Raw genomic sequence first — 26,272 nt, 5'->3', positions numbered from 1 at the left:
AGCGTGGTTAAACTCAGGATCCTGGGGCTCAGTCACAAAAAATTTTGATTTTATAATCCAAATAATGCTCTCCAGAAGGGTCTCTGGGAACAATTCCAACATTTCCGAGGTGCAGGAACTTACGAGGCTTGGAGCAACATGGTGTTGCAGGGAAACAGGAGCATACAATGGCAGCAGAATGAAGCTGAGAGCAGAGGCTGGACGCCCCAATTTCATTGTCAATAAATCTAGAAAAGAAATGTAGAAAAACACCATGGAATCTAAACTCAAACATACTGAATGATCTCAAAATTAGAGACCAACAAAAAAAAGAAATTAATTTTTTTTAAATAATTTAAAGACTCGTTTGAGGTATCTCAGAGAATCCTCTGGGATACATTGAAAGCAGTAGTAAGAGGTAGAATTATTTCAATCACCTCTCACTTGAAGAGGTTAAAGGGGCAGAAATTAGTAGACCTAAATGAAAGGTTAAAACAGCTTACAATAACTGATAGCAAAAATATTATTTTGATGGTAAAAGGAGACATTAAAGGGATACAAAGAGAAATTGATGACATTTATACTCAAGACACACAAAAGAAAATATTTGTTTGAAACCAAACTATTATGAAATTGGCAATAAATCTATTCCTGGTGTAATCTTCTCCTCCACGTCGAGAGGGACCAGTTGAGGTGACTCGGGCATCTAGCCACGATGCCTCCTGGATGCCTCCCTGAGGAAGTGTTCTGGGCATGTCCCACTGGGCGGATGTACCGGGTAAGACGCAGGACACACTGAAGAGACTACGTCTATCGGCCGGCCTGGGAACTTCTCGAGGTCATCCCCGAGGAGCTGGAGGAAGTGGCTGGGGTGAGGGAAGTCTGGGCATTTTTGCTTAGACTGCTGCCCCCACAACCCGGTCCCAGATGAGCAGAAGAAGATGGATGGATGGATAAACTAAAAAAGTGGAAAGTAAACTTGGAAAAAAATTAAAGAGTTTTTAGATGTATTACTGTACTGTACACACAACCCCAAGCTCCAAATGAGACACAGATTGAAGCCTTCCTTGAAGCATTACATATGTCAGAGCTAACAGATCCACAAAGAGAGATATTAATACAACCAATGACATATAAGGAACTACATTTAGCCATTTGTAAAAGGAGGAAAGGGAAATCGCCTGGTTCAGATGGACATATCGCTGAGTGGTGTAAGATCCATCGACAATAATTACCCCCTCTTCTGTTTAATACATTTTAATTGGATTTAACAAAAGGTGAAATGCCCCCATCGTGGAGAGAAGTTATCATCTCAGTAATTCCCAGAGAGGTTAAAGATAAGCAAGACTGCAGCTACTACAGGAAACTGAACATGTTTTTTTTCATGTTCTTGTGTCAACTGGGCCCATTCTCTTTTTCCAACTTATGCACACAGAAAACCCTTGAAAAGGATCTTTTGAAAAATGTGTATAAAAGGCTGTTGTACAAATAAATCATTTTCAAATAAAAATATAATTACAAAAACAAAAGATACAGAGACAAGCAGTTAGAAGATGAAAATGAAAGACAGACCACCCACAGGGATGCTGCGTTTGTCTTTGTGGCTGCTTCCATGTGAGTGTCATGGTCTGCAAGTGCATAATGTTTGCAGAGGACAATGTAAGGTGTCAGAAAGTACTGGTGTTCTCAGATAAAATGTGTGTTTTGGATGCATGGCTCTGCAGGTGGTGTTTGTGTTTGCAGTCCTGTAATTGCTGGTGTCTTTCTCTTTTATTTGCCTGCATGATTATATTTGCGTGAGCAAACTCATGTGTGGGCGGGGATTTAAACTAAAAGACCACTAACTTTAAACCAAAGTGGGAACAAAATCGTTTTTTTGCTTTTCGTCTTGTCACACACATAACTACAATGTTTTTTTTTTTTGCGTTTCAGTCTTTCTTATCAGACACACACCTGCTGCTTTTTAACACACACATGGCCTTGTTAAATAACTATAGTGAGGTAAGCTTGCCTTTGTTCTTTCTGATGCTTCAGTGCAAATGACTAGCTAGTCCTTGTAAACACACAAATAAAGGTTGGATAAAGTTGCACTTTCATTTTCTCACTGTATTCTGTCCATAACTGAGAAACGAGCAAGGTAAGACCGGACTGCAAAAAAAAGCCAGGCTGTGCACTCACTCAGGTCACACCTCTCGTACACTTCGTGGTTATGCTTGAGCAACACACCCACCTACACACACACACACCTACCAGGGACGTGCGGTATGTGGCTGATAAGACAATGACAGATTTACAAACATGCAAACTCAATATATTTGCCAACCGCTTACTGCATTTCATATGTCTTATAAACGTGTTTTATAAACATAGCATTTTCCTATTGGAAGAATTTGGTTCAGTATGCCTCCCAAACAAGAACAAATGAGAACGTAGACATAGGTTGTGTCAGAATTCCCACCCTAACCTTTAACTACTAAAAAACAACATAGTGCGGCACTATGTAGTGCCGTGAATTTTAAAAGCAATTCGGACATCATGCTTACGAACGTACTTTAAAAAAAAATTTTTTTTAGACAGTGGATATGACGTCAATGGTAAAAGGTGTGTACTTATAAAGTGCTTTTCTATCTTCATCGAAGGCCCAAAGCGCTTTATAATCACAGACCCATTGACACACTTGTGGCGGCTCCGCTGCCGAACACTGACGCCAACCTTCCATCAGAGGCAAGGTGGGGTTCAGTGTCTTGCCCAAGGACACTTTGACACATTGGCAGGCAAGTCGGGAATCGAACCCGCAATATTCCAATTGGAGGAACGACCTCCCTAACACTGTACCACGGCCGTCTTGTCAAGTTGAAATCTAATCAATATACGCGTTTTGCGACTATTATTTATGAGTCCACTGTCTTTTGAAGATAAAGATGTTGATAGTTTATCAAAAAATACATGTAAATACATTTTTTGGTAAAAATGTTCCGACGCAATGCAATGTGGTCTATATTCACCAATCTAGTGAGCATCGATGCACACTAGTTTTTCGCAGAGCCTTCTGGGAAATTTCTAGGGCACAGGATTTTGGAATTGTAAAGTCGGACAGCCCTACAAAGTGGCAAACGCACTATATACTGTAGAGCACTATATAGGGGTTAGGGTGAGAATTTGGACATACCCACAGTCTAACAGAGCAGCGCAAAGCTGCTAAAAGGACCAGTCTCAGTCTTCTTAGAGAGAAAAGTTGTATTTTTAGTGGCTTTAATTTTCCTAAAATTTACACACTGAATGAACACTTCTGCTTTCATGGCCCCGCTCAAATTGGTTCAAACTACCTCAAAAAGAAAACTGGGGTGGGGTTGAACGTCAACTAAGCCATAAGAAAAGAGAAGAAAACACCCCTCTCAATCCAAATGTTTTCAGGCCATTTATTAAAAAGGCTGCCAAGTAGCTTAACAAACATTTGCCCCAATCATGACCTGAGCGAGAGGTAGGTAACAGAAAGAGACAAGTTAACTTAGGAAAACTGCATTGTAACAAATGCCACTTTGATAAACACAGCATGCATACTCTCTCTTACACACACACGCACGCACACACACACACACACGCAGACACACACACACACACACACTTGTGCACACACATAGGATTCACACAATGGTCTAACCTTTTCTTGTAAAGGAAGTCCATATCCTGTGAGTTCAGCGTCAAAGTCCTCCTTATCTTTTAGATTTAGAAGTCTCAATTCCATATTAATTGGAATTAGGACATGTGATAAAAATCTCAAGAATTTATGAAAACGTTTTTACAGCTTTCCTCCGTTTGTTTGGCTTATTTCTTGAAGCTGAAATGAAAGTCTCAAAACTACATTAACAAATCTCCAAACCAACTTGTACCTGTTCACAACAAAATGTCAATTCTCATTGACATTCAACATTCTTCCAACTTCCCCTGGCTCATCTTATTTCATCACTATGTATCTCCATGCTTACTTTGCTTTCTGTCTAGGAAAGGGGGATTGCTTGGTTGGGGGATAGAGATGTACACTGGTTGTGGGATGAAGAAAAAAGAATTGGATTGCCAGAGAGGTGGAGAGAGTTAGAAAGGCATAATTATGTCTCTTTGTGACCCAGTTTGATGACTTGCTGTCCTGAAACAATAAGACCTTTTTTTTTACCGTCTCAATACAAATTAGAAATATATCATTAAGTTCAGAAAGAGAATAAACAAATTCTCAACACGTCATGGACCAAAGCTAAGTCCCAGATTGGCTGGTGACTTCTTTCCCAAAGTTTATATAATGAAACAGCGTGCTGATACTAGACCACCATGCCACGCATGACACTCAAAACTTTGACTTAACATTGAAACATGACACCTCCTCTGCGTAAATCGCTTTCGGTGTGAATGTAGCTTTACTTTGAGCTGAGAGCGCTACTCCACCATGTCGTACCATAAATAAAACTAATACCTGTGAAAAATCTGTCAATCCCAGAACATGACGTGATTTAGGGGTGTGCCAAAATATCGATATGGTGATATATCGCGACATTTAGTCCCCTGATTGATTCTCGATGCGTTTTCATCAAGTCCCAATGTTTTATTTACGTTTGAAGACCCTGTAAAAAGTTATATTAAACATCCTTTGGTAAGACGATTCTTCGGAGGATAAATAGGGGGCGCTCTTTGCGAGATTGGCTGTCGCGGGCGGACGCAGAAGAATACAAGGAAAATAGCGAGAGAAGAAAGTTAAAAGACGCGCTGGCAGCATTGAAGCTGCATCACCCGGAGTTCTGGGAGAAAGCCGTGGCTGTTGCTGGCCTGAAGCCAACACAGCCCAGCGTGGATACCTTTTTCCAGGTGAAGCTACCACCGTCTTCTGTGAGAGCAGAGGCAATAACAAACGGGATTTCTGTTTAAAGTTACAAAGGAGTTCCGTCCCTGCAGCGAGGTGGAGAACGAGGGATTTCGGTTTTTCTTGAATGCATTAGAGCCACGCTTAGGCCATACCTCCCGGAAATACTGAAAAAATGATCCCTGCACTGCACGCCCAGACCAGAGCTATGGTTGAGATGGTGCTGGAAACTGCAGAAAGAGTGTGGCTCACGTGTGACGGCTGGACCTCTTGGGCCACAGTGTCCTACGTGACGTTCACAGTGCATTTTATTAACAAGACTGCGAAATTAAGTGGTATGTCCTACAAACCTGAGCAATGCACTGTGGTGTTGTTATGGAGTGTCATTACACCTTTTACCCAGTAGGTGGAGATAACCACTGATGTATGAGTAGCTGAGTCTGAGAGAAGCTGCAGAAGACAAGTCTTAAAGTTTGATATATCGTGAGTTGTTAGAGACGATATATATAGATTATCACCATATTGTGATAGTATCGTTATCGTGAGCAATGTATTGCAAATCGTATCATGTAGTAAGGTACCCAGTGATTCCCAGCCCTAATGTGATTGTAGTTTTTTCATCATTTTTTATAACAATAATCAAAACACCAAGTTGGAACATAAAACATAAACCTAAAAGAAAAATTTTTGTTTTTAAATTCACAGGATATTCCACTACAATAAAAAAAGAACAACTAAGTTTTAGTGCTATTGCCTATTTGTGATGATTTTTTTACTGTGAACTGTTGTTTTATACTAACATACTAACATTCTGATGTTTTAAAATAAAGTTTGAAAAGAATGAGTGAACCGAGGTCACTCCTTTTCTGGCAGGAGTTACGTCTAGAAGTATTCTGCTAAATCTATTACGCAGGATTATAGATGTTTTAAGGCTGTAAAACGCTTCACTAAACACTTTATGCACTTTCTCAGACATATATCAACCTTTTCTCTCTTGTTGAAACACGTTCAGTTTCAAACTTTTGAAGAGAAATAAGTCCAGTCTTATAAACAGAAACCAAAGACATGTTTGTGATAATAGATTTATGTAATAGTGGAAAGCTGAAAGCACTCAGTACAGGAGACACGATATGGAGAAGATTGAGTTACAATAGTCTGCAGCCTATCGGGACACAGAGCAGAATGTACTGTAAATGAAAAAGAAGAGCAAAACATGCAAAATTGCACAAAAATAAATCAGTGAGACCGTGAAAGGTGACCTGAAGTACAGAGGATTACTGTCCAGACATTTCCATCAGCTGGAGTTTAAACCTTTTTTTTAACAGTAAATAGAGCACTAACTCGCAGTTGGTTACCTTAGTCCAGCTTTCAAATTGTGTTGCATCGCACCTCCCGCCCCTCTTTTCCTTATGTATATATGCACACACTCATGCAGACATAATGGGGGGCTTAATACATGTGTATATAGACCACCCAGCCATAGTTTTCTCTTAACAATGGTGGCAAACAATACAGAAATCTCATTTGGTCCCAGTGGGAATGCACGTGCAAAAGGTAACACTTGAAACACTGGATTTGATACAGCTTAAGGACTGACCTTACAAAAAAGATCAAAAGCTTCAAGTGTGACTGGACAGTTAGCTAAAAAGACTTTTGGGAGGAAGGGTAGAAGTAAAGTGTTATCTGGTTTTTACTCCCAAAACCAAGCTTTCATTTGGATGTCCTGTGTTTTCAATGATTTTTAGCACCTCCATTTGCTGCTCTCACTACATTTTGGGCAGTTGTTGCCAAAAAGATTTTGAATGTCTATTATATATGTTGTCAAAGTGTAACTGTGTGCTGCAAGAAATGTTTTCCAAAATTGTGTAACTCCCCCACCTCATATCTAGATCCACACAAGCCACATCTTTCGCTCTTTTGTCTCATGTCACAAAAGCAACAAGGTTGTTCAAAAAAAGAGGGAATTTGTCCTTTTTGATTCATTTGTACTTTGTTAAAACCACAAAAACCACTGCTAAATTCCTTTCTTTTATGGTAAGGGTTGTCAAATTGGCCGCAGCTGTCTGGGACAGAGAAAAACTGCTCAAAAGCACTTTATTGTTGGTTTTTGATGTGTCATGTCAAGTTTTTTGGTCCTCAAGCTCTGTTGGTGCCAAGAGGCAAGTTTTAAACAGGGATTACAAATGACTTTTACATGACTTTATCATCTTTATACTGTCATCCAAGTAGACAAATCATGTTATTACTGATACGATTTATAGGATGTTTAACTTTCTCAGACAAATAGAAGGATATTGACGCGACCATTATATATTGAGTTGACCATTGTTGGTGCAAATCTTTCTGAGGAAGACTGTGGTCTAAACAAGTCACGGTAAAGTGTGTTTTTATCTTTTCATTTGTCAAAAACAGAAGGGCTGTAGAAAAATATTGCTCAAATGTACCAAACTGTGTATGGTTAAACTGCATGACAAGGCTGCCATGACTAGTACAACTCTCTGATGCATGCAACCGGTCAGAGAGCTGGGTACTTTTGAGTTTTTCTTTTCTGCTTTACGCCTCCAGAGAGTCACGCACTAACTAAATGGAGACTATGCGAGACCTTCTTGCTGTGAGGCAAGAGAGCTAACCGCTGCTCCACCACATGTCTTGTTGAATTAAAAATTAATTTTATTCATCTTAATATTTATTTCATAATTTGTTATCATTCAACAAAAATATGTCTTAGTTTTACAGACTGTCCTAGTTGGGCTTTGAGCTGGGGAAATCCTTAAATTTGGATCAAGGGACTTCATTAATATGAGTCCTGTGGAGGCCTTCACAATAAATCGCAAGTTTATCGATATTGCAACATCGAGCTGTGCAATATGCATATCCCAAAAGGCGGCGAAAATTGCAATAAATGGTTACTTTAAATGTGCTAAATCAATCTTATGGCAGCTTGAAGTATTTAATGAATCAAATAAACCCATTTTAAGCATTTCACCAATCGGAAGGACCCCTTCACGTTGTTGACCGATTGAATGGAGCTCTTTTGTGTTAGATGTTTGCCTGATGTAGACGAGGGTTATTTGGAGTATATTTTTGTTATGTAGACTCTTATTTAAATTAAACTGTTGCAATGAAATGGAAATTATGTTTTTGGATGTTTTGCTATTTCTTCATGTGTCTCAAGTTATATTGTCATTGCAATATTGATGAATAATATCGCAGATTTCCACATATCGATGATTTTTTTCATCTGCAAAAACAGCTGGGACTCCTGCCTAACTCACAGCATATTGTGGAATCTATAGTGTGTTTGCAGCACCAGGGGGCCAGCTCTTAGAGTGATCAGATATTATTATCAAGACCAGATATGATCATGGGTCAGGGGGACCAATGCCCCACCAAATGCAGTGACTGCCCTCTCCCCCAATCATGATGGCTCACCAAATCCAAAATTTGTGAAAGATTTCGATGAGAATGGTCAGAGCGCTCTCTGGTATGTCTCCAGTTCAAAGTAGCTTCTGATTGATTGATGTATGAGGAGGGCGTGGCCTGTAGCTTCAGCTGCTTCTTGCACAGCTCCACCTCTCATTCAGTCACAGTCACAATGGAGTAGACACAGAGACTTCAGCTGGGCTCTGACACAGAGATTCCCTCTGTTGTCCGTCACCGGCACACAGAAAATGCAGTAAATGAACTTCCACTTCTTGACAGGGAAATATCCAAAGATGAGGATTTCTCTGTTGGACTGTTCCTAAAATGGTTGACTATAGGTTCAATAAAGTTCATAGTGGCTGTATTGTTAATTGACTTCTTACATTCTTCTGTTATCAGACATGGATGTGTTTTTTTCACATACCTGACGTGTTTCGATGGACGTATTCTGTCTTCGTCAGAGTCATGGACGTAGTCGACTCTGACGAAAGACTATACATTGACAAAGGAGCCCACATTTAATAAAATTAACAAACACATCCCACCTAATGCAAAGTACACCTCTAAAAACAACTAAACAAAATTGTTGCAACACATCAAAATAAATAGAATCATAGACAATCATTACAAAGCAGATTATGCAGGGTTTTGCATTAAAAGTGATGCAAAAGGGGCGCATTAATGTGGAGATTTGTCTTTAAAGGCATTTCTGATTGGTCTGCTTGGAGCCTGCAACCAGGGCTTCGGCTCCTTTGGTCTGCCATTGTGGATCTTTCTCAAATCTAGGAAGAAAATTCTCAGGCGAACTTATTGTTTGAACATTAAACTAAAGGTTAACCATAGAAAAAGGTTCATAAATCTGCATTAAGATTAAAAGTAAAATCTAATTGAATGGAAATCTATATAGTGTACAGCTTGATTAAAGACCTCTGTTTTTCTTTACAGACTCTAAAACAGGATTAATCCAAGGACATTTTTTTGGATGCTTGAAATTAAAAGAGAGGAAATGTTCCCCTCTGTGGTGGTGTGAGCTGTGTGGAGGTGTAGTCCTTCAGTAATAGACGCTTTTTGGGAGTTTGTCTGACAGTCTTAACGCAAAGCTTTTTCAAACAGCTGTGATGGGGAGACGGGGTGGCCAGAGCCCAGATGAGAAAGATGAGCCCTCTTTGACAGCTGCTTTTGTCGTGTTATTCTTCCTCTATCACACATCTCAGGATTTTTGGGCTTCCTATTTCTTTTGCTCTCTCTTTCCTCTCCCTCCCTCACTCTTTGTGCCACTGAGCTGTGATTGGCTGTTATGACAGGGATGTCGCTAAGCTGTCAGCCTCCTCTAAAGCTGGGTTTAATTACTTCTTTTCACTAACATGACATTTTCATGCACAGATGCTTGCCCAACGTGAGCACACGTTGGAAAGTCGATCACAAGGCTGACACACAAACCAGTGAACAGAGCAGCGTGCTGGGCTGTCCAATCAGAAACAAAGGAGGAAGAGCCTTGACTAAACCCTCTGTCAGCCACCCCACCTCACAGCACCCCCCAGATGTTTGTCTTCCTTTGCTGAGCTCTGAGGACGTCTTTGAAACATGTACGCCCAGTCGCCACAGAGCTTGACGAGCATAGATGAATGCATACCCCCACCCCCCTCCGGGCCTAGCTCTGAATAGCCAATTAAAGTGAAGGGGAGTAGAGGGGGGTGGGCATCATGATGGTGTCTGAAAAGTGCGTTAAAATGTGCAGTGTTGAGTCCTGCACTCAGTGATTGCTGATAGTTTACCCCATAACAGTGATTCCAAAGCTCTGCTCCTCCTGAGGGATGAGGGTTGGGGGTTCAGCGCTGCTTGCGTTGACAAAAGCTACTTTGGCATTTCAGATCATGACTGATAAACTAAATCTGAGTTGTTTTTTTAGATTCTCTATTCATAGACATTTGTAAACACAAAGCAATCTGAGATGGATCTTCCATTATTTTGTCCTCCTCGTCTCCTTGCTGTTTGCTATAATAATTATTTTTAATTCTCCTTGTTTTCCACCTTTCCAAGAACATTCAAGACCATAAATATTTGGACAGAGACACATTCTTTCTAATCAGCTTTTATTCCATGTGTTGAACAAAAAGATTGCATAAAAATGTGAAAAACTAAAGCATTTTTTAAACACAATCCCTTCATTTCATGGGCTCATAAGTAATTGGACAATTGACTTCCATGCTATTGCATGGGCAGGTGTGGGCAATTCCCTTGTTATGTCATTATGAGTGAAGCAGATAAAAGCCCTGGAGTTGATTAGAGGACTCGTGCTGGCATTTTGAAGATTTTGCTGTGAAGAGACAACATGCGGTCAAAGGAGCTCTCCATGCAGGTGATAGGAACCATCATTAAGCTGAGAAAACAGAAAAAAACCATACGAGAAATTGCTACAGTATTAGGAGTGGCAAAATCAACAGTGTGGTACATCCTGAGAAAGAAAGAAAGCACTGGTGAATTCAGCAACGCAAAAAGACCTGGACGTCCACGGAAGACAACAGTGGTGGATGATCGCAGAATCATTTCCATGGTGAAGAGGAACCCGTTCACAACAGCCAACCAAGTGAACAACACTCTCCAGGAGGTAGGCGAATCAATATCCAAGTCTACCATAAAAAGAAGATTCTATAAAAGTAGATACAGAGGGTACACTGCAAGATGAAAACCACTCATAAGCCTCAAGAATAGGAAGGCTAGATTGGACTTTGCTAAAAAAGCATCTAAAAAAGCCAGCACAGTTCTGGACATTCTTTGGACAGATGAAACCAAAATCAACCTCTACCAGAATGATGGCAAGAGAAAAGTATGGAGAAGCTCATGATCCAAAGCACACTACATCATCAGTATGACACTGTGGAGGCAGTGTGATGGTCTGGGCGTGCATGGGTGCTAGTAGCACTGGGACACTAGTGTTTATTGATGACGTGACACAGGACAGAAGCAGCCTAATGAATTCTGAGGTGTTCAGAGACATACTGTCTGTGCAGATCCAGGTGAATGCAGCCAAACTGATTGGGCGGCGTATCATGATACAGATGGACAACGACCCAAAACATACAGCCAAAGCAACTCAAGAGTTTATCAAAGCAAAGAAGTGGAATATTCTTGAATGACCAAGTCAGTCCCCTGATCTTAACCCAACTGAGCATTAATTTCAATTGTTGAAGACTAAACTTCAGACAGAAAGGCCCACAAACAAACAGCAACTGAAAGCCGCTGCAGTAAAGGCCTGGTAGACCTGGTGATGTCCATGAGTTTAAAACTTCAGGCTGTCATTGCCAACAAAGGGTTTTCAACCAAAGATTAGTAATGACCATTTTGTTTTCAGTTATTTCATTTGTCCAATTACTTACGAGTCCATGAAATGAAGGGATTGTGCTTAGAAAATGCTTTAGTTTTTCACATTTTTATGCAATCTTTTTGTTCAACCCATGGAATAAAAGCTGAAAGTCTGCACTTCAATGGCATCTAAGTTGTCTTATTTAAAATTCACTGTGGTAATGTACAGAAACAAAATTAGAAAGAATGTGTCTCTGTCCAAATATTTATGGTCCTGACTGTAGCTTTCTCAGCCTTTGGTTTTGGCACTTGTCTGCTTTGTTGACATTCTCTGTTCTCTTCTCCTTCCCCTCCAGGCACCTTACCCTATGACATCAAAATTGTAATTGCTGGAAACCACGAGTTGACCTTTGACCAGGAGTTTATGGCAGATTTGATCAAGCAGGACTTCTACTACTTCCCCTCTGCCTCCAAGCTAAAGCCAGAGAATTACGAAAATGTCCAATCGCTGCTCACCAACTGCATCTACCTGCAGGACTCTGAGGTCACCGTACGCGGCTTCAGGATTTACGGTTCTCCCTGGTGAGTTAAGATTAAAGGCATGTACTTCTATAGTATTTTGTTTTTTACCTTCCTTCAAGACCAAAGGGTATAACAAATTACACTACCTTCAGTAACTCGCACACTTTTTCACACACCAATGGTGGGATAACTGCCATCTTAACCAGATCACTGGCAGCAATGAAGCATTCGGTCTCTTTCCCAAAGACGCACCAACACATGGCTGCAGAGCAGGACCTAAACCTGCGATCATGAGTCCTCCCCTCAGAAAGCTTTCTGTTATAACTGCATCAGGTTCATTCAAGTCAAGCTGCAGTTTTGTTGTGATTTAATAAATTTATCTTAGAGAATACCAAAAACTATCATTACAATCTGCTTATAGAATTCAACAAATACCTATTCCAGGTTGTTTTGATGTATGTCATTGGATGTGACATTTGTCCTGTAGCAGATATTCTGCTCAGGTACTTTGTGAAAATAAAAGGACACTAATTCTTTTTTATGATTTACTGTAATAGTTTTTTAAAGTTTTGCACTTGAACAACAGTCATACATTTAATGCACATTCTAATCTCTGAGTGCTGCTTTAGGTCTCTGGAGCACAGAAGTCTCTTCCAAATTAAAGCCTCAAATAGAAAAAAGGAGCATGTCAGTTTGTTTCCATTTATATTTTATTGTGTTATAAATCTTTCTCCATGTTCTTCTTTATATGTGAAGCATGTTTGTATATGAATCACAGCTGCACTCGAGTTCTGTCTCAGATGCATCAGCTGCAACACTGTTTGGGATTTTTACAGCAATCCTTCAGATTATTGTGTCTCTTTTCTGATGCCTTTTGCGGAAAGAGTAGTGGGTCTCAAAAGTTTGATGTGAAATGACTTGCACCTATTTCCCTACACTAAGCATGTAGGAGGACTGTGTGTCTCAACAGTCTCACAGTATACTTGTGTGTCAAAATCTTCTTTTATGTCTGTTTTGCTGTGTGGTTATTATTTTATTGATTTTTTCTTTTTACATCTTTCATCTTTGCAATCTCTAAATACCCAAGTTTGATGAGATTGATGTGCAGAACACAACCTCTGTAGGCTCTGATGGTGTAAATTTATGTGTTGCTCATGTGTACAGTTTTATGTGAAGTTCTGCATGCTCCAGGAGGTCATGCAAAACTATGGCAAGTGAGCAGAAATCAAGAAAAATTCTGGTAGTAGAATTAATTTGAAACTGAAGTTTAGTCCTTGTCACATCTCTTTCATAATTCAAGACTAATCATAAAAAGCTTCATTATCTGAAGCTCTCCTGGTCTCTGATAATGTTTGGACATTTGGTTTGAATGCTCACAAATATAAACGTAAGGAGGCAGGAACATAAATGTGAAGTCTCCAATGTCTGAAAGTATGTGTTAAAATTGTCAGTCCACTTCATCTGTGTGTCAGGAATGTACAGATGGAAGAAAACCACTCATGGACGTAGTCAGCAGATGCCTGAGGAATACTAAACCTCAGTGCATATTAATGCTTCCACAGCTCATCTGCTGCTGCTGTTCGTCCGCTCTCACCAACCTCCTCGCTCCTCGCTCTGGATCCACTTGTCAAAAGTAAATCCAAACACCAAACATGCAGTTTATCTGCACCTGTTTTTGCTCTTGCAGCCTTATTTACATCAGTCCTAAATGTGTAGAAAATCATAGTTATTGAAGCAGTAGGAATCTGCATCTCTAAATGCTGCAACTATAGAAAGACAACAACATTTTCATTGGAAATAACCTGCAGATGTTAATTTTATGCAAACATAAAACGACTGAACCCAGTTTTCCACTCTACACAAATTTTATGAAGTAAAAGAAAAAATGGCAAAATATTTAAGTGCATTTTATTCATTCTTCATTCATTTCATACATTTTCTATATCGTTTTTCCCTTTCGGGGTCACGGGGCTGCTGGAGCCTATCCCGCCCACTTATGGGCGAAGGCAGGGGATGCCCTGGACAGGTCGCCAGTCTGTCGCAGGGTAGAATATTCACAATCACACATTCACTCTAACAGTCATACCTATGGTCAATTTGTGCATTTTAGTGTCTGAGTAAAAAAGAAAGACAGCACAATTACAAGGAAAGGAAAGATTTATCTGCTCTGTGGTATTGACACCTTTTTGTTTCATAGCTGTGTGCTTCCCGTTATTGATCTCTAACGTTAAAGATCCATTCCATAAATTCTCTTTCTCATTAGTCTTTCTTTCCTTAGCAGAGAACAGTGCCACAAGACATTTTTGTTTCCAAGCTACTTTTCCATAATGCTTTGTTATCATCTGCCTTTTTCCATTTCTGGAACACACACACACAGACACACAATTGTATGGGTCCCTCCTGAAACAACTAAGCGAGTGTACATGTCATTGTCATCACACATTGTCCTGCATGGTTTTATGAAAGCCAGAGGGGATGAACAGACAGCAGTGACTGTTTTCTCAAGCGTACTAATTATTCAGCGGATGATCATGTGTTGTTTTCCACTTGTGGTTAACTCCCAGTCTCTATAGGTTGTGATCTACACGTCAGTGGTGTGAAGAGAACTTGTTGCTACATTTTCCATCTGCTCAGAATGATAGATTCTGTAAGATTTTATAATTCTAAACTTGTGTAATCCACAATAGTGTTTTGTAGAAAGCGTATTAAAAATAATGATGGAAATACATCCCTGGGATTCAATCAAGACTTTTGACCTAACCAAACCCTCCTGCTTCTTTGAATAATATGTCAGGACATTCATTGCATGATATGATAGTTTTTGTTTGAGGAGAGCATGAAGCAAATGCACTGAAGCAGCAGTACTTTCAGGAGTCAGTGTTGTCACTGTGAAGCAAATGATGCACCACTTGTAAAGTTTTTCAAAGAGAGACGCTGCAGGCAGAGTCTTTTTTGCATCAAACATGAGACAAAGGAAAATATGGATGTCAATCAGTCATCACAGAAAAAAATGACTGAATAATGAAAGCAGGTAAGAATCAGGGTTCAATTCCCAGGAGGGCACTATGAACTTCATCCAGTGTGGGTCATTGGCAAGGCCTGTTGCGCCGCTGCCTAACTATGTAGCCACAAGTTGGCCAAAGTCTGGGTCCCCCTGTGCTGGTCCCCAGCCTGGATGTGTCAGGAAGGGCATATGCCGTAAAACGTATTGGCTGTTGTGACCCCTAAAGGGATATGGAGAACAGTGAACAACAACAGGAAAGAGTTTATGTGAGTTTAAAAAAACCTCTCATTGATATTTGCATATTGCAGTTAACAATTTCTTATAAAGAGAAAACAGTTAAAATACTGTGAGCTACAAAAGCTCCAGTTTTCTGCATCTGGATTGAACTTCTCAGCTGTGAACATAATAGTGATCTTCCCAGTCCAGAGTCTCAAAGCCTCCTTTTACTTTTAAATTAACAGCAGATTCTCAGTAACAGATCAATCCAAGTCTGCAGATGACATCTGAGTCATTAATAATGAGGTGTTGCTTGGCATATTTACAAATTCAGTCCTTCGCAAGCCCACAGCCATGAGGATCTGCTTCATGCCTTCCGCAGTTTTTTTTATCTGCATCTAATTAGGAAAAAGCTCATTTATGATGGCAGGATGTATGAATACAAATTCCTGACAAGGATCCTTGTTTTTGGAGAGAATTTGGAACATCTTACTAAACTAGTTCCTAGTTTTTTATTTATTCCAACAAAAAGTAAATAAACAAATAAAAAAACTCACCACTTAGGCACATAAAATAAGTAGAAAATATATATATTATAATATATACTGGTTTAATTTTTTTGATATTTTTACAAAGGCAAACTAAAACCCAAATGGAAAGATTTGCTGAGTCATAAGTTCAGACATGAAACACAATTTTAAGGAACCAAATAAAGTTCTTCATGAACTACAAGATTTGTCGTCTTGTGAAAAAAGAGGTAAAAAACTTTGAGGGTGTGAGTGAAAGCAAATTTTCATTCTATCTATTGTATTCTGTCTGCATTGTTACCACGGTAACATAGTAGATGCTTCAAGGCGAAGAAATACTTGTTACGTTTGACATCCTGTCAACCTTAAACTATACTACATAAAGAATTTTGTGGCTGCAAGTAAAAAATCATTATTATAGCTCTGTTACTCTGATAGTGACATAATTTGGAGGCACAGTCAATTTAATATTTGTATGACCGTTTTCCACTGAGGGGCCTGTGTGGTGGGGCAGTGGTTAGTGCCCTCACCTCACAGTGAGAAGGTCCAAGCTTATATATCTGCTGAAATCTTTCCGTATGGAGTTTAGATGTTCTCCTTATGCATGTGTTGGTTTTCTCCAACCACCCCAGCCTCCTCCAACAGTCTAAAAAAATACTTTAAATTCCGATTGATGTCTCTAAACTGCCCTTAGGTGTGCATGTAAGTGTGTGGCCCTGTGACAGACTGGTAACCCATTTCCATTAGTAGCTGGGTAGGCTCCAGCAGCCTAGTGATCCCAAGAGGGATTTAGTGGGTTCTAAAGTTGGATGGATGTTTTCTACTAGACAAGAAAAATGTTATGTAATTTTACCCTAGGGACCCTTGGTTTTTTTGATTGCTCTTTTCCTCAAATCCTCTCTATGAACTGCCACCTTAAAGTGGTGAAGGGGTTTGTTGAGAGCTTGAGTAATCCCAGGACATAGGCTGTCTGGGGCTGTTGTCGCTGGTAGGTCCACCCATGGCAGACAGGTCCTGGGTAACGAGCCAGACGAAGAACAGTTCAGAACCCCCTTTATGAGAAGTAAATCTCAAGATTCTGCAATGTTTCCCGGATTGGTGTCACCGGGGCCCACTCCACAGCCAGAGTGAGGCCTGAGGTTGGGACTCGTGGGCAAGTGCCTGGTGACAGGGGCTCTTTCCTTGGGCCTGGTCGGGTCCAGCCTGAAGAAACTATCTCTCCCATGGGCCCACTCTCTCATGGGCCAACCACCTGTAGGAAAGCTCAGAAGGGGCCAGTGCAATGTGGCTGAAGGTGGGTGCCTCAACCCTGGCCATGGAACTTGGCCTTTGGGATATGAAATGCCCCCTCTCTTGGTGGGAAGGAGCCTGAGCTTGTCCAAGAGATTGAGAGGTACTGGCTAGATATAGGTAGGTTCATCTCCATGCAGAGCCTGGGCTGGAGTTGCTCATGGTGAGGGGCACCGAGCTGGTGTGGGCTTATCCTTGAACCCTCAGCTCAGCCACCAAGTGTTGGAGTTCACCCCAGTGGACCAGAGGGGCATGTCCTTTTGCCTTAAGATGGGAGACAGGACTGTGACTTTGTGACTGTTGTGTATTCAAACCTTGTGTGCCTCCTCACTTGTCACCGGATCGTTCTCTCTGTGACTGTCACTTGTGTACGAGTCTCAGAGCCTTCTTCTGGAATAAAGTCCTTGTTTTCTCGAGCTTCTGCCGTCCTGCATCTTGTGTCCACGTATTCATCCTTGACAAAAGTAGTGGGATAAAAGAGTGTCAGATTAAAAACCAACAACCAACTCATCCTGGAACCAGATAATCACAAAATGCTTCTAAAAATACGTCCAACCATGAGGGAGAAGTGAGAGTAAAAGGACGTTCGCTGTCTTTAACATGACCTTTCTGCCATCTATGATCCAGACAGCTGGGGCTTGTCATCACTCACAAGGCTTCTAAAAACATAATTCCCGTTAAAACCAAGTTAATAACTAAAAACATAATACATTTTAAAATGATTTTCAAATACATCACTTTTGATTTAAAACACACCACCCTGTTCCCAAAAATTAGGGCTGTCAGTAGACCTTAAGTGCAGACGCCACTGTGTTCCCGAGGATTGTGGTTTGTTGTAGCACATAAAACATGTTTGCCTTTGGGAAGAGTGGAGCTTATCACAGCACATAAAACCTGTTTTGGGTCTGGTGCTTCACACGCTGCACAAACGATGGCGTTTGTTAGGAAGTTATTCACATTCTGTCACTGAATACCCATCACTGGCCATAACCATGTACTTGGTTTAAAGCACTTTGTAGGTTCTAGCGCTCTGACTGTTATACCTGCCCCTGCTTTGAAAAGTCACTGTCTCAGTGACAATCAGAGCCAAGGCTAAATGTGACAGATTATGCATGGGAGATTATGCATGTTGCAGTGCTGCCTGGCAGGTGCTCTCCAGGGCCGCCCCTGACTCAAGATTGTTTCAACTGAGTCAGACCCACTGTAAGCTCGATGACACGGCTGCTCTAGCCCAGCCACAGTTGTCAAACCAGTAGACCGTGGAAGGTTATACATTGCTTTGCCTGTGGTAAATGCCTCAGCTGCAGGAAGAGAGGGTGTCCTGACACTTTGTGACCTTGGGGCTAAAGTGACAACAACTGCTTCTATTTTCCTCTTATCAGCTGAACTCTTATCAGCAGAATCAGATGAGGTCTGCTGGGTGGTGAAGTCTGCTCTCTAAATTGTTCCTCATCGGCCAAACTTACCATAAAACTCCATGAGATGCAACATTTTCATAAGCCTATGAACTTGTCCTGGACAAGTAAGCAGTGATTGGAAGTTGGATTGTAAATAAATCATCCAAAGAAAGATCTTGTGAGTCATTTAGAGGATATCTTCAGCCAAGTGCTCCATCTCATAGATTTGAAGAGGCCTTTACTCTAGTAAACCTCAAAGATCTTGGCAGACTCCATGTGACCACCAGATTCAGTAACTGCTATCCTGTTGTCAGCAGAACGTCACCTACGACATGCATCATATTTCACATCTACACACATCTCTCCTGCAGAACAACAAACAGTTGCAAAAAGCTAACATTATATTCATGTTCATGTTCAATTGTAAATCCCACGGGATGCTTCACTGCTAAACACAAGCTTTACCTTTTTTTTTTTTTGTTGGAACTGGGAGACTTTATGAGCCAAGTTAGAAGAAGGAAGTGAGGACGATAAAACTTCTGATTAGTCAGACTGATGACGTGGCCTTCAAGAATAATTGGTGAAAACAGTTGAAAGGGTGGGACTTTTACAAAAAACAAAGTCGTGGCACTATCCTTCTCATTCAAGTATCTTTAATAGAATTAAATAAACACAAAGAAAAGAAGTATTTTATGATCCCTCTTATCCTAACTACTCTGTGTTTTATCAGGACCTAGTTTGGACAAACACAGACGATGGGAAGTGTTTTTAAATCAATGATAATAAACAATTTCCATAGTTCCGTAGCACAGTTCTTGAACAACACTAAAATATACCACGAGATCAATATTTTTTCCAAGCTTTAATTCAAGATATGTTTTGTGAAAATTGGTTTAGAAATGAGGGAGCTAACTAGCTTGATGCCTGCCTGTCCTAAACTGGAACAGCAGAGATCAACAGGGATCACTGTGACTCAATGCATAGCAATGTTGCCTGCGCGCACGTAACTTTTTTTAGCAGCAAATAGCCAAAGGTCAATCAAGTATATCGATGAGGCTGAAAATCCCTATTTTGCCTTTCCGTCTCTTGTTGCAACTTATCTTTGGCCTGGTCATAGACTGACGTCAGGGTGCTGCAATGTTCCTCCACCCAGCCCTGAATAGATCGAGTGCTTGGGTCTTTTTGTGTTGTACATGGCGAGAAATCCACTGGTGATCTGGGTTGCTGCCCAAACATTAACTCATTGGGTGAAAAAGTTGTTGACTGGTGAGTGGCATTATATGCATAAAGAATTTCAGGCAAATGCTGGGGCCATCACTTTTTGTTTTCCAAAAGAGTGTGCAGTAAATCATGTAAAGGCCCGTTGAACCTTTTGCGCAGTCCATTACCCTCTGGGTGTGGTAAGGGGTTGTCCTACTTTTCTCAATGCCATATAGGCTACACAAACGCCTCGGTAAGTCTCCTGCCAAATCTTTCCTTCATTGATATGGATGCTTTGAGGAACTTCATAAGTATAAACCCACTTTTTCTAAGACTGTAAAGTCTATGGCTGCAATTTTGAGGGGTTTGGATTCAGCAGGTTTCCCCTGAATGTACAGACTTTGGGTTGCGCTGCCTTGGCTAAAGTACACCAGTGACATTGCTCGATGTACTGCTCAATATCCTATCCCATAAAGGGCCAGTTATACTACTGCTGTACCAAACTACTCTTCTTCTTTTACTTTCGGCTTCTCCCATCAGGGGTCGCCACAGCAAAACAACCCTCCCACGAGGATGAGTTGCATGATAAACTTGGCAATTTTTTTACGCCGGATGCCCTTCCTGACGCAACCCCCTCAATCCAACCGGACTTGGGACCGGCACAGCAGCAGAGAAGGGAATAGGGAGCAGCCCGGATTCTAACCCTGGTTTCACGGACGGAAGGCGCCGCAAACCAGCACAAGCTAAACTGGCCCCCTGTTGTACCAAACTACTGGTGAGGAAAATACCTTGATGGCCACGATTATCATAAAGACATTTTGGGACTTCCACCTGAAGGCATTTGTCAGTAGGAGCTGAAAAACTTGCGCTATCCCTAGGGGCTGTAATTGGTGATACATAACGCCATCCCTTGAAGCTACCCTTGACCATTGTTGGGCATATTTCCTCTGTTCCCTGCTGTGTTGCAGCTCAGGCCAAAAAGGTGCCTTTGTTTGTTCCAGAACTTAAGGAATGGACCAATAACAGAATCCACAGCGTGCATCGTCGGAACTAATAAAGCAGTTTTTATACTCATCGGTGTTCCTCCAGAACTGCCAGACCAAGATTGCCTGAGCACATGTTTGGAAGCGGCATTCGACATGACAAAGTGCCAGAATTCCAGTTAGCTGGACCTGGGCTGTACTTTCTTTTAAAGTTAAACACTGCCAGCTCTGTGACCCAGCATCACTCCACAGAGCTAAGGTAAGAGAGTAAGGTTTGCAGGTAACTGAGTCAGTTGTTGTCAGTGAAGACAACAAACATGTTTCCAAAGAAGTACTCCCTAAGCATTCATTCTAAATTTCTGAGTCACAGCCCACTGAAGGCCATAAACCTGAGTTTTCTGGATTTTTTTTGAATTGTTAGACATGTTCCTTTCAGTGGGTCCCAGCCCTTTGCTCGTGCTGTCTTCGCCCTCCGTCTTGATCCTGGGACAGCACTGCCCCCAACACAACATGAATTGCCTCGATCTCTAAAATGAACTACTTGCGAGCTTTAACCTTGAGAACCATCAAGCACCAGTAAGGGTGTCCAAGGGCTCTTCAATCCCCAACAAAGGAAAGGCATCCTTTCAAGTCTTTGCATTCAGCAATCCATAGTCCACACAAAGTCTCTTTTCTCAAGCTCTCTTTAAAACAACCATAAGAGGTTAAGGAAATGGACTGCAGCTTGGCTTTACCACCCCCTATCAAACAGCTCCAGGACACAGTGGACAAATCAAAGGGTTCTGCCAAATGTGCATTCAGTTGGTGGACCACCACGACTGTGTCTTGGCCCTCTTCCTCCTCCAACACCACTGTGTTCCCAGGCTGCACAGGATCAACAGCGTGGAACTCCCCAACTTGTGTGAGAGCTGGCAGCCAAACATCCTCTGAGCCCAGGTCAATGATTGGGACAAGCAAGTTGGCAGGTAGTCGGCTCACTCCTGCCAAGGCTTCAAGTAAAACTGATGTTATGTCAGAATTGCAGCTGAAGGACAGATTGAACCAATTCATGAATACAACTGTGCCATCATACCCTTCCAACAGCTGTAACATAGCCTTGAATAATTGATTCCAAACAATTGCACATCTTCTAAACTATCAGCCTGGCAAGTCAAACAATGGCTTCCTCTAATCTAGTGTTTCTGAGTACATCATAAATCAAAGCTCAGATATTTTTGATGCTGTAATGGGTCTTTGCTGTGCTCTGGTATGAGTAAGTAAATCGTGCCAATGTGTCTGCACATGTGCAGTTTATGCCTTTAAAACAAGGAAAAATCGTTTTAAATGAAAAAGGATAACTTGGTTTTTCCAAGTAATATTCAAGTGAACATACCCAGCATTTAGTACTGAAATTACCATGTAGTTGAGTGGAAATAGGGCCGACTTTATTTTACAGTCCAGTTTCATTGTACTTAATGGGTAGTTTCTGTGTAACTACCATCTCCTTTTGAATGGCAAGTGCCACCTAACACCCTATTACTTAACATGTAAAATTAACATACAATAAATAGTACTTCCTGTGTACATACTCTGTTCTCATTAATAGGAAGTACCATGAAAAACAATAAAGTACCATGAAAAACAATAAAGTACCACATAAATACTATGCAATTACCCATCTTACATATGGTAAGTACTATGAAACACATAAACTTGCTAAGTAAATAGCAATGTAGTTTCTCTTTACCTACTATCTTTTTACACATGGTAAATACCATGAAACATACAATGAGTGCAGACTTTAATTCAAGGTACTCTATTTGTACTCACCTTGTTCTTATATGTGGTAAGTACCACAAAAGACACATTTGCACAACATGTAAATACCCAGTAAGTACCACATAAGTATGAACCAAATAGTACCACATCAATACACAGCAAGTACCATGTTAGTACCGAGTAGACACAAAAAAAGTACTATGTAAGTACCCAGTAAGTCCCATAAAAAGTACCATGTAAACACCCTGTAAGTACCCAGTAAATTCCATAAAAAATAACATGTAAATACCCTGTAGGTTCCCCGTAGGTGCACAATAAGTACCATGTAAATACCAGTTAAGTACATTGTAAGTACTATACTGTAAAAGACAGTGTTACCAAAAATAAAAACTATTTCTTTCACAACTTGTTTTTCACTTTGCTAAACAGAAACAGCAAGTGAGGTTCACAGGGGAAAACCCACAAGAAAAGTCAGGCACAAACAAGAGGACAACATTTATAAGCATTGCAGAGACCCAGGTGCAGGTGAGCTACTGTACATGTCAGAGTGACAAGACTTGAATGACTGACAAATACTAAACAATTTAGATAAGAGGAGCACTGGCCTTGAACACAGGTGATTACTGTAGTAGCAACACATAGGGCGTGGTGAGAGCACAAGCAGACCTCCATCACAACAACAGAGCCCTTCCTCATCTCAGTTCCTGTTTGTTTCCACAGCAACAACAAAGACTGGTTCTCCGCACGCCAGTTTTTTATTTGCCTTTGTTTGTTCACAGGGCAGTCAGCGCTGAAACATGTTTGTTGAAAAGAAAGTGAAGAATGTGGGGAAGAAAATCTTTCATTGCTTCTTCAAATTGTTTCTAATGGTTTAGGAGTCATTTTTCAGAACATATTTGGACTGTTTTTAGGTAAAAAAAGTGTACAGACTTTGTGCACTCCTCCTAGGTAAAATTGGCATATGCATTTTCCACTGACATAAAAGCACAGAAATGCCTCAAAAGTTTTTGGCATCGCCAATATCTCTTTACAATGTCTTGTAAAAACGTCTTAATAATCTGAGACAAATGCAACTTTTCGACAATACACAAAATTCAAATTAATATTTTTTGTAAATCAATTTTCATGTAAAAGAAAACAGCTCTTTTTTCATGCTATATATAGCATGAAAAAATCCAATAGTTAATCTTAAAGATCTGCTTAACTCATCTTTTGAGCTATTTTAAGAGTTCCCAGTGGCCTTTCCTGTTTTCTAGGGCAGAGTTTCTGCAGAGCGGCAGGAGTTTATTAGAAATTCGCCTCTGAGTTGGGGGCAGGACTGTTGGCATGGAGCAACCCTAATTCCAGCTCAGAGACATACATGGATCTGTTTGTCTGCAGGTGGATGCTGGAGTGGAGCATGGAGCTTGTGACTTGCTGAAGTAACTTATTTTTGAAGCTTTTTCCAACAGCAATTTTTTCTGTTCCTGATCCACCACAATTTAAATAAAGAATACTCAGAAAGAGATTTTTGAGCTCAATTTTTGTTATCTATGTCCTTCATCATCAGAAAATGCTACAATAAAAGAGATTGTATCGGAGTGGGTCTTTAAGTCATTTTGCTCTTTTTTTATTTTGATTTGATGTCCTGTAAACGTCAGAAATCTTCTGCTGAAAGGAACAAAAAGACATAAAGGGCTGAGGTGAAGCATGTCAGGTGTCCGATCGCTCAAAAGTCGAAAACAGAGACAAAACACCATGATGAAAAAAAAACAACGCAACTTTTTTGTTTTGTTTTTTGGACTGCACAGAACAGCAGAAAGTATTGGAACATGTTTTCTACTTTAGTTAAAAGGGATAAAAATGTATTACTACTCACTGCTCCCTGTGGAATAATTAAGAATGAAGATGCAGAAGACTCCTTAATTAGATTTTTTAATTATTGAGGAGTCACTTCTCCTTCTATAGTGGCCCAATTAACGAAGCTCATCAAAAAGTAAAAAGATGAAGAGAGACTACATTTACTCCTTGCTTTTCCCTCTCCTCTCCCATATCATCTTCATTCACTCCCTCATTTGATTGAAATAAATTTTGGATTCTGCATTCTGTTTGATGGCTTGTGAACACTGATGAGCAGGAAATGGGAGGGACTTTTGTCCACCTTAATTTTCCTGGTTACTTCATGGCTAATGTAAAATTATAAGAAAAAAGATTAGAACTGTTATTCTTTTGGTGATAATGACCCTAATGGTGGTAATGATGGCATCCCTGTAGAAGGGACTTTCACTTCCTGAGTCTCAGAGATTGCCTTGTTGTTTTTTTCTGAGACAAACTTCAGAAGAAAAGTATAGACTAATGTGGAGAAAAGCGTAGAACTAGCTATGCGGATGTGTTCTCTGGCCTTTCTCTTATGAAATATTGAAACTTCAGGACTTGTCTTTTATTAACGCACAATGCAAAGATGTGTTAAGAGCAGTTTTCAAAACTTAAAAGTGTCCTCTACATGCATGTTCTGCTCTTGATGTAAACATTTTGTCATTATGCACACATTATGCACCATTTTATTGTCTTTTCAGTTTCAGTGTTCCCTGACTATACAAGATTCACCTTTTGTGGTCTCACTGTTTTGCTGATTTCTTTCAGTGCAATAATGCACTGTTTTTTTTTTAACAGCGCAGTGTTGCGTTCTGATTGGCTGTTTACATTCTCACTCAATATCCTCCATGCTGTGTCACCTATGCAGAATGCATGGAGGTTGACACAATTATGTTAGAACTTTGACAGTTGAAAAGTGTGCAAATGTTCATATCTGTCTGACTAAAGTGTAGAAAATGACCATGATTTGAATTAATCAACCATGTCTCTAAATTTTTTTCATTTTAATTTAATAAATAGTAAGTTAGTTGACTGAAACAAACACATAGTTGTTTATAGTTATGGGTTTCCCGGCATTTTCGGTGGGGATCCTTTGTGCCAGTGCTTGCCAATTTGGTTTGGAGCTGTTGCCAGGATTCTCGCTCTCCTAGGGTGGCTGTAGTCCAACATTGCAGCCTCATGGCTGTGAAGTGGACCCCATTGCTGCCACGGTCTTAGTGGGCACAATGGCACTGTTCTGTGGCTGAGCTGCTCCTTGTATGAATAGATTCCTGATATACTCTTTTTGCACAGCAGAGCCAAGCTTGAAGTGTCTTTTAGAAGTTACTTTTACAAATTACTTTTATAAGTTTTCATTGTGTGTGGGGTCATGGGTATGTGTTAACGTAGGGGAGGGGGAAGTGTAAAGGCTGGGTATGGTTTTGATTTTAATTTCTGTGTCTGTTTTTGTTTTTAATTGTATAGCGTTTTGAGTTGCGCAGTGTATGAGAAGCACTTTGTATGTAATCATAAACATAGACTTTTTATAAAAAGTCCAATTTGATTTTAAAAATTGATTTGGATATTTTGGAATTTATGTAATTTATACATTTCTTCCAACTCAATTTTCCATCAGTTTCTTTCAATTTCTTAATCATTAATCATAATTGTCTTATTACCATCTAAACAAACAAGAGCATGCTATTTACTGTTAACATTGAAATAAAAGTAAATGGTAAATGAAAGAGTTTTTCAGTTTAAACTGTGGTCACCTGCAGTTGTACACATAGCATGATAAGAAATCAATAAGGCTAATAATTCATATTTTGGGGTTGGATGGTCGCGTAGTGGTTAGCGCTCTTGCCTCCCAGCAAGAAGACCCCCGGTTCAAATCCTGGCTGGGGGTCCTGAAACAGAACACCAATGGGGGACCTTTCTGTGTGGAGTTTGCATGTTCTCCTCGTACATGTGTGGGTTTTCTACGGGGA

At 40.4% G+C, this 26,272-nt stretch overlaps 1 protein-coding gene across 1 annotated transcript in view; it reads left to right on the top strand.

Annotated features, from left to right (window-relative positions):
• LOC101164611 (metallophosphoesterase domain-containing protein 1) overlaps window positions 1-26,272 on the top strand; it is an 87,012-nt gene that overhangs the window by 29,236 nt on the left and 31,504 nt on the right. The window contains exon 4 of the mRNA XM_011490983.3: window positions 11,911-12,136. Coding sequence (XP_011489285.1) covers window positions 11,911-12,136 — 226 coding nt within the window. The remainder of the gene's footprint in view (window positions 1-11,910; window positions 12,137-26,272) is intronic.

The sequence above is a fragment of the Oryzias latipes genome, chromosome 23 (assembly GCF_002234675.1).
Source record: "Oryzias latipes chromosome 23, ASM223467v1".
NCBI classification, from domain to species: domain Eukaryota; kingdom Metazoa; phylum Chordata; class Actinopteri; order Beloniformes; family Adrianichthyidae; genus Oryzias; species Oryzias latipes.
The sequence above is the reverse complement of the archived record's forward strand: the minus strand, read 5'-3'. Positions and strand labels throughout refer to the sequence as shown.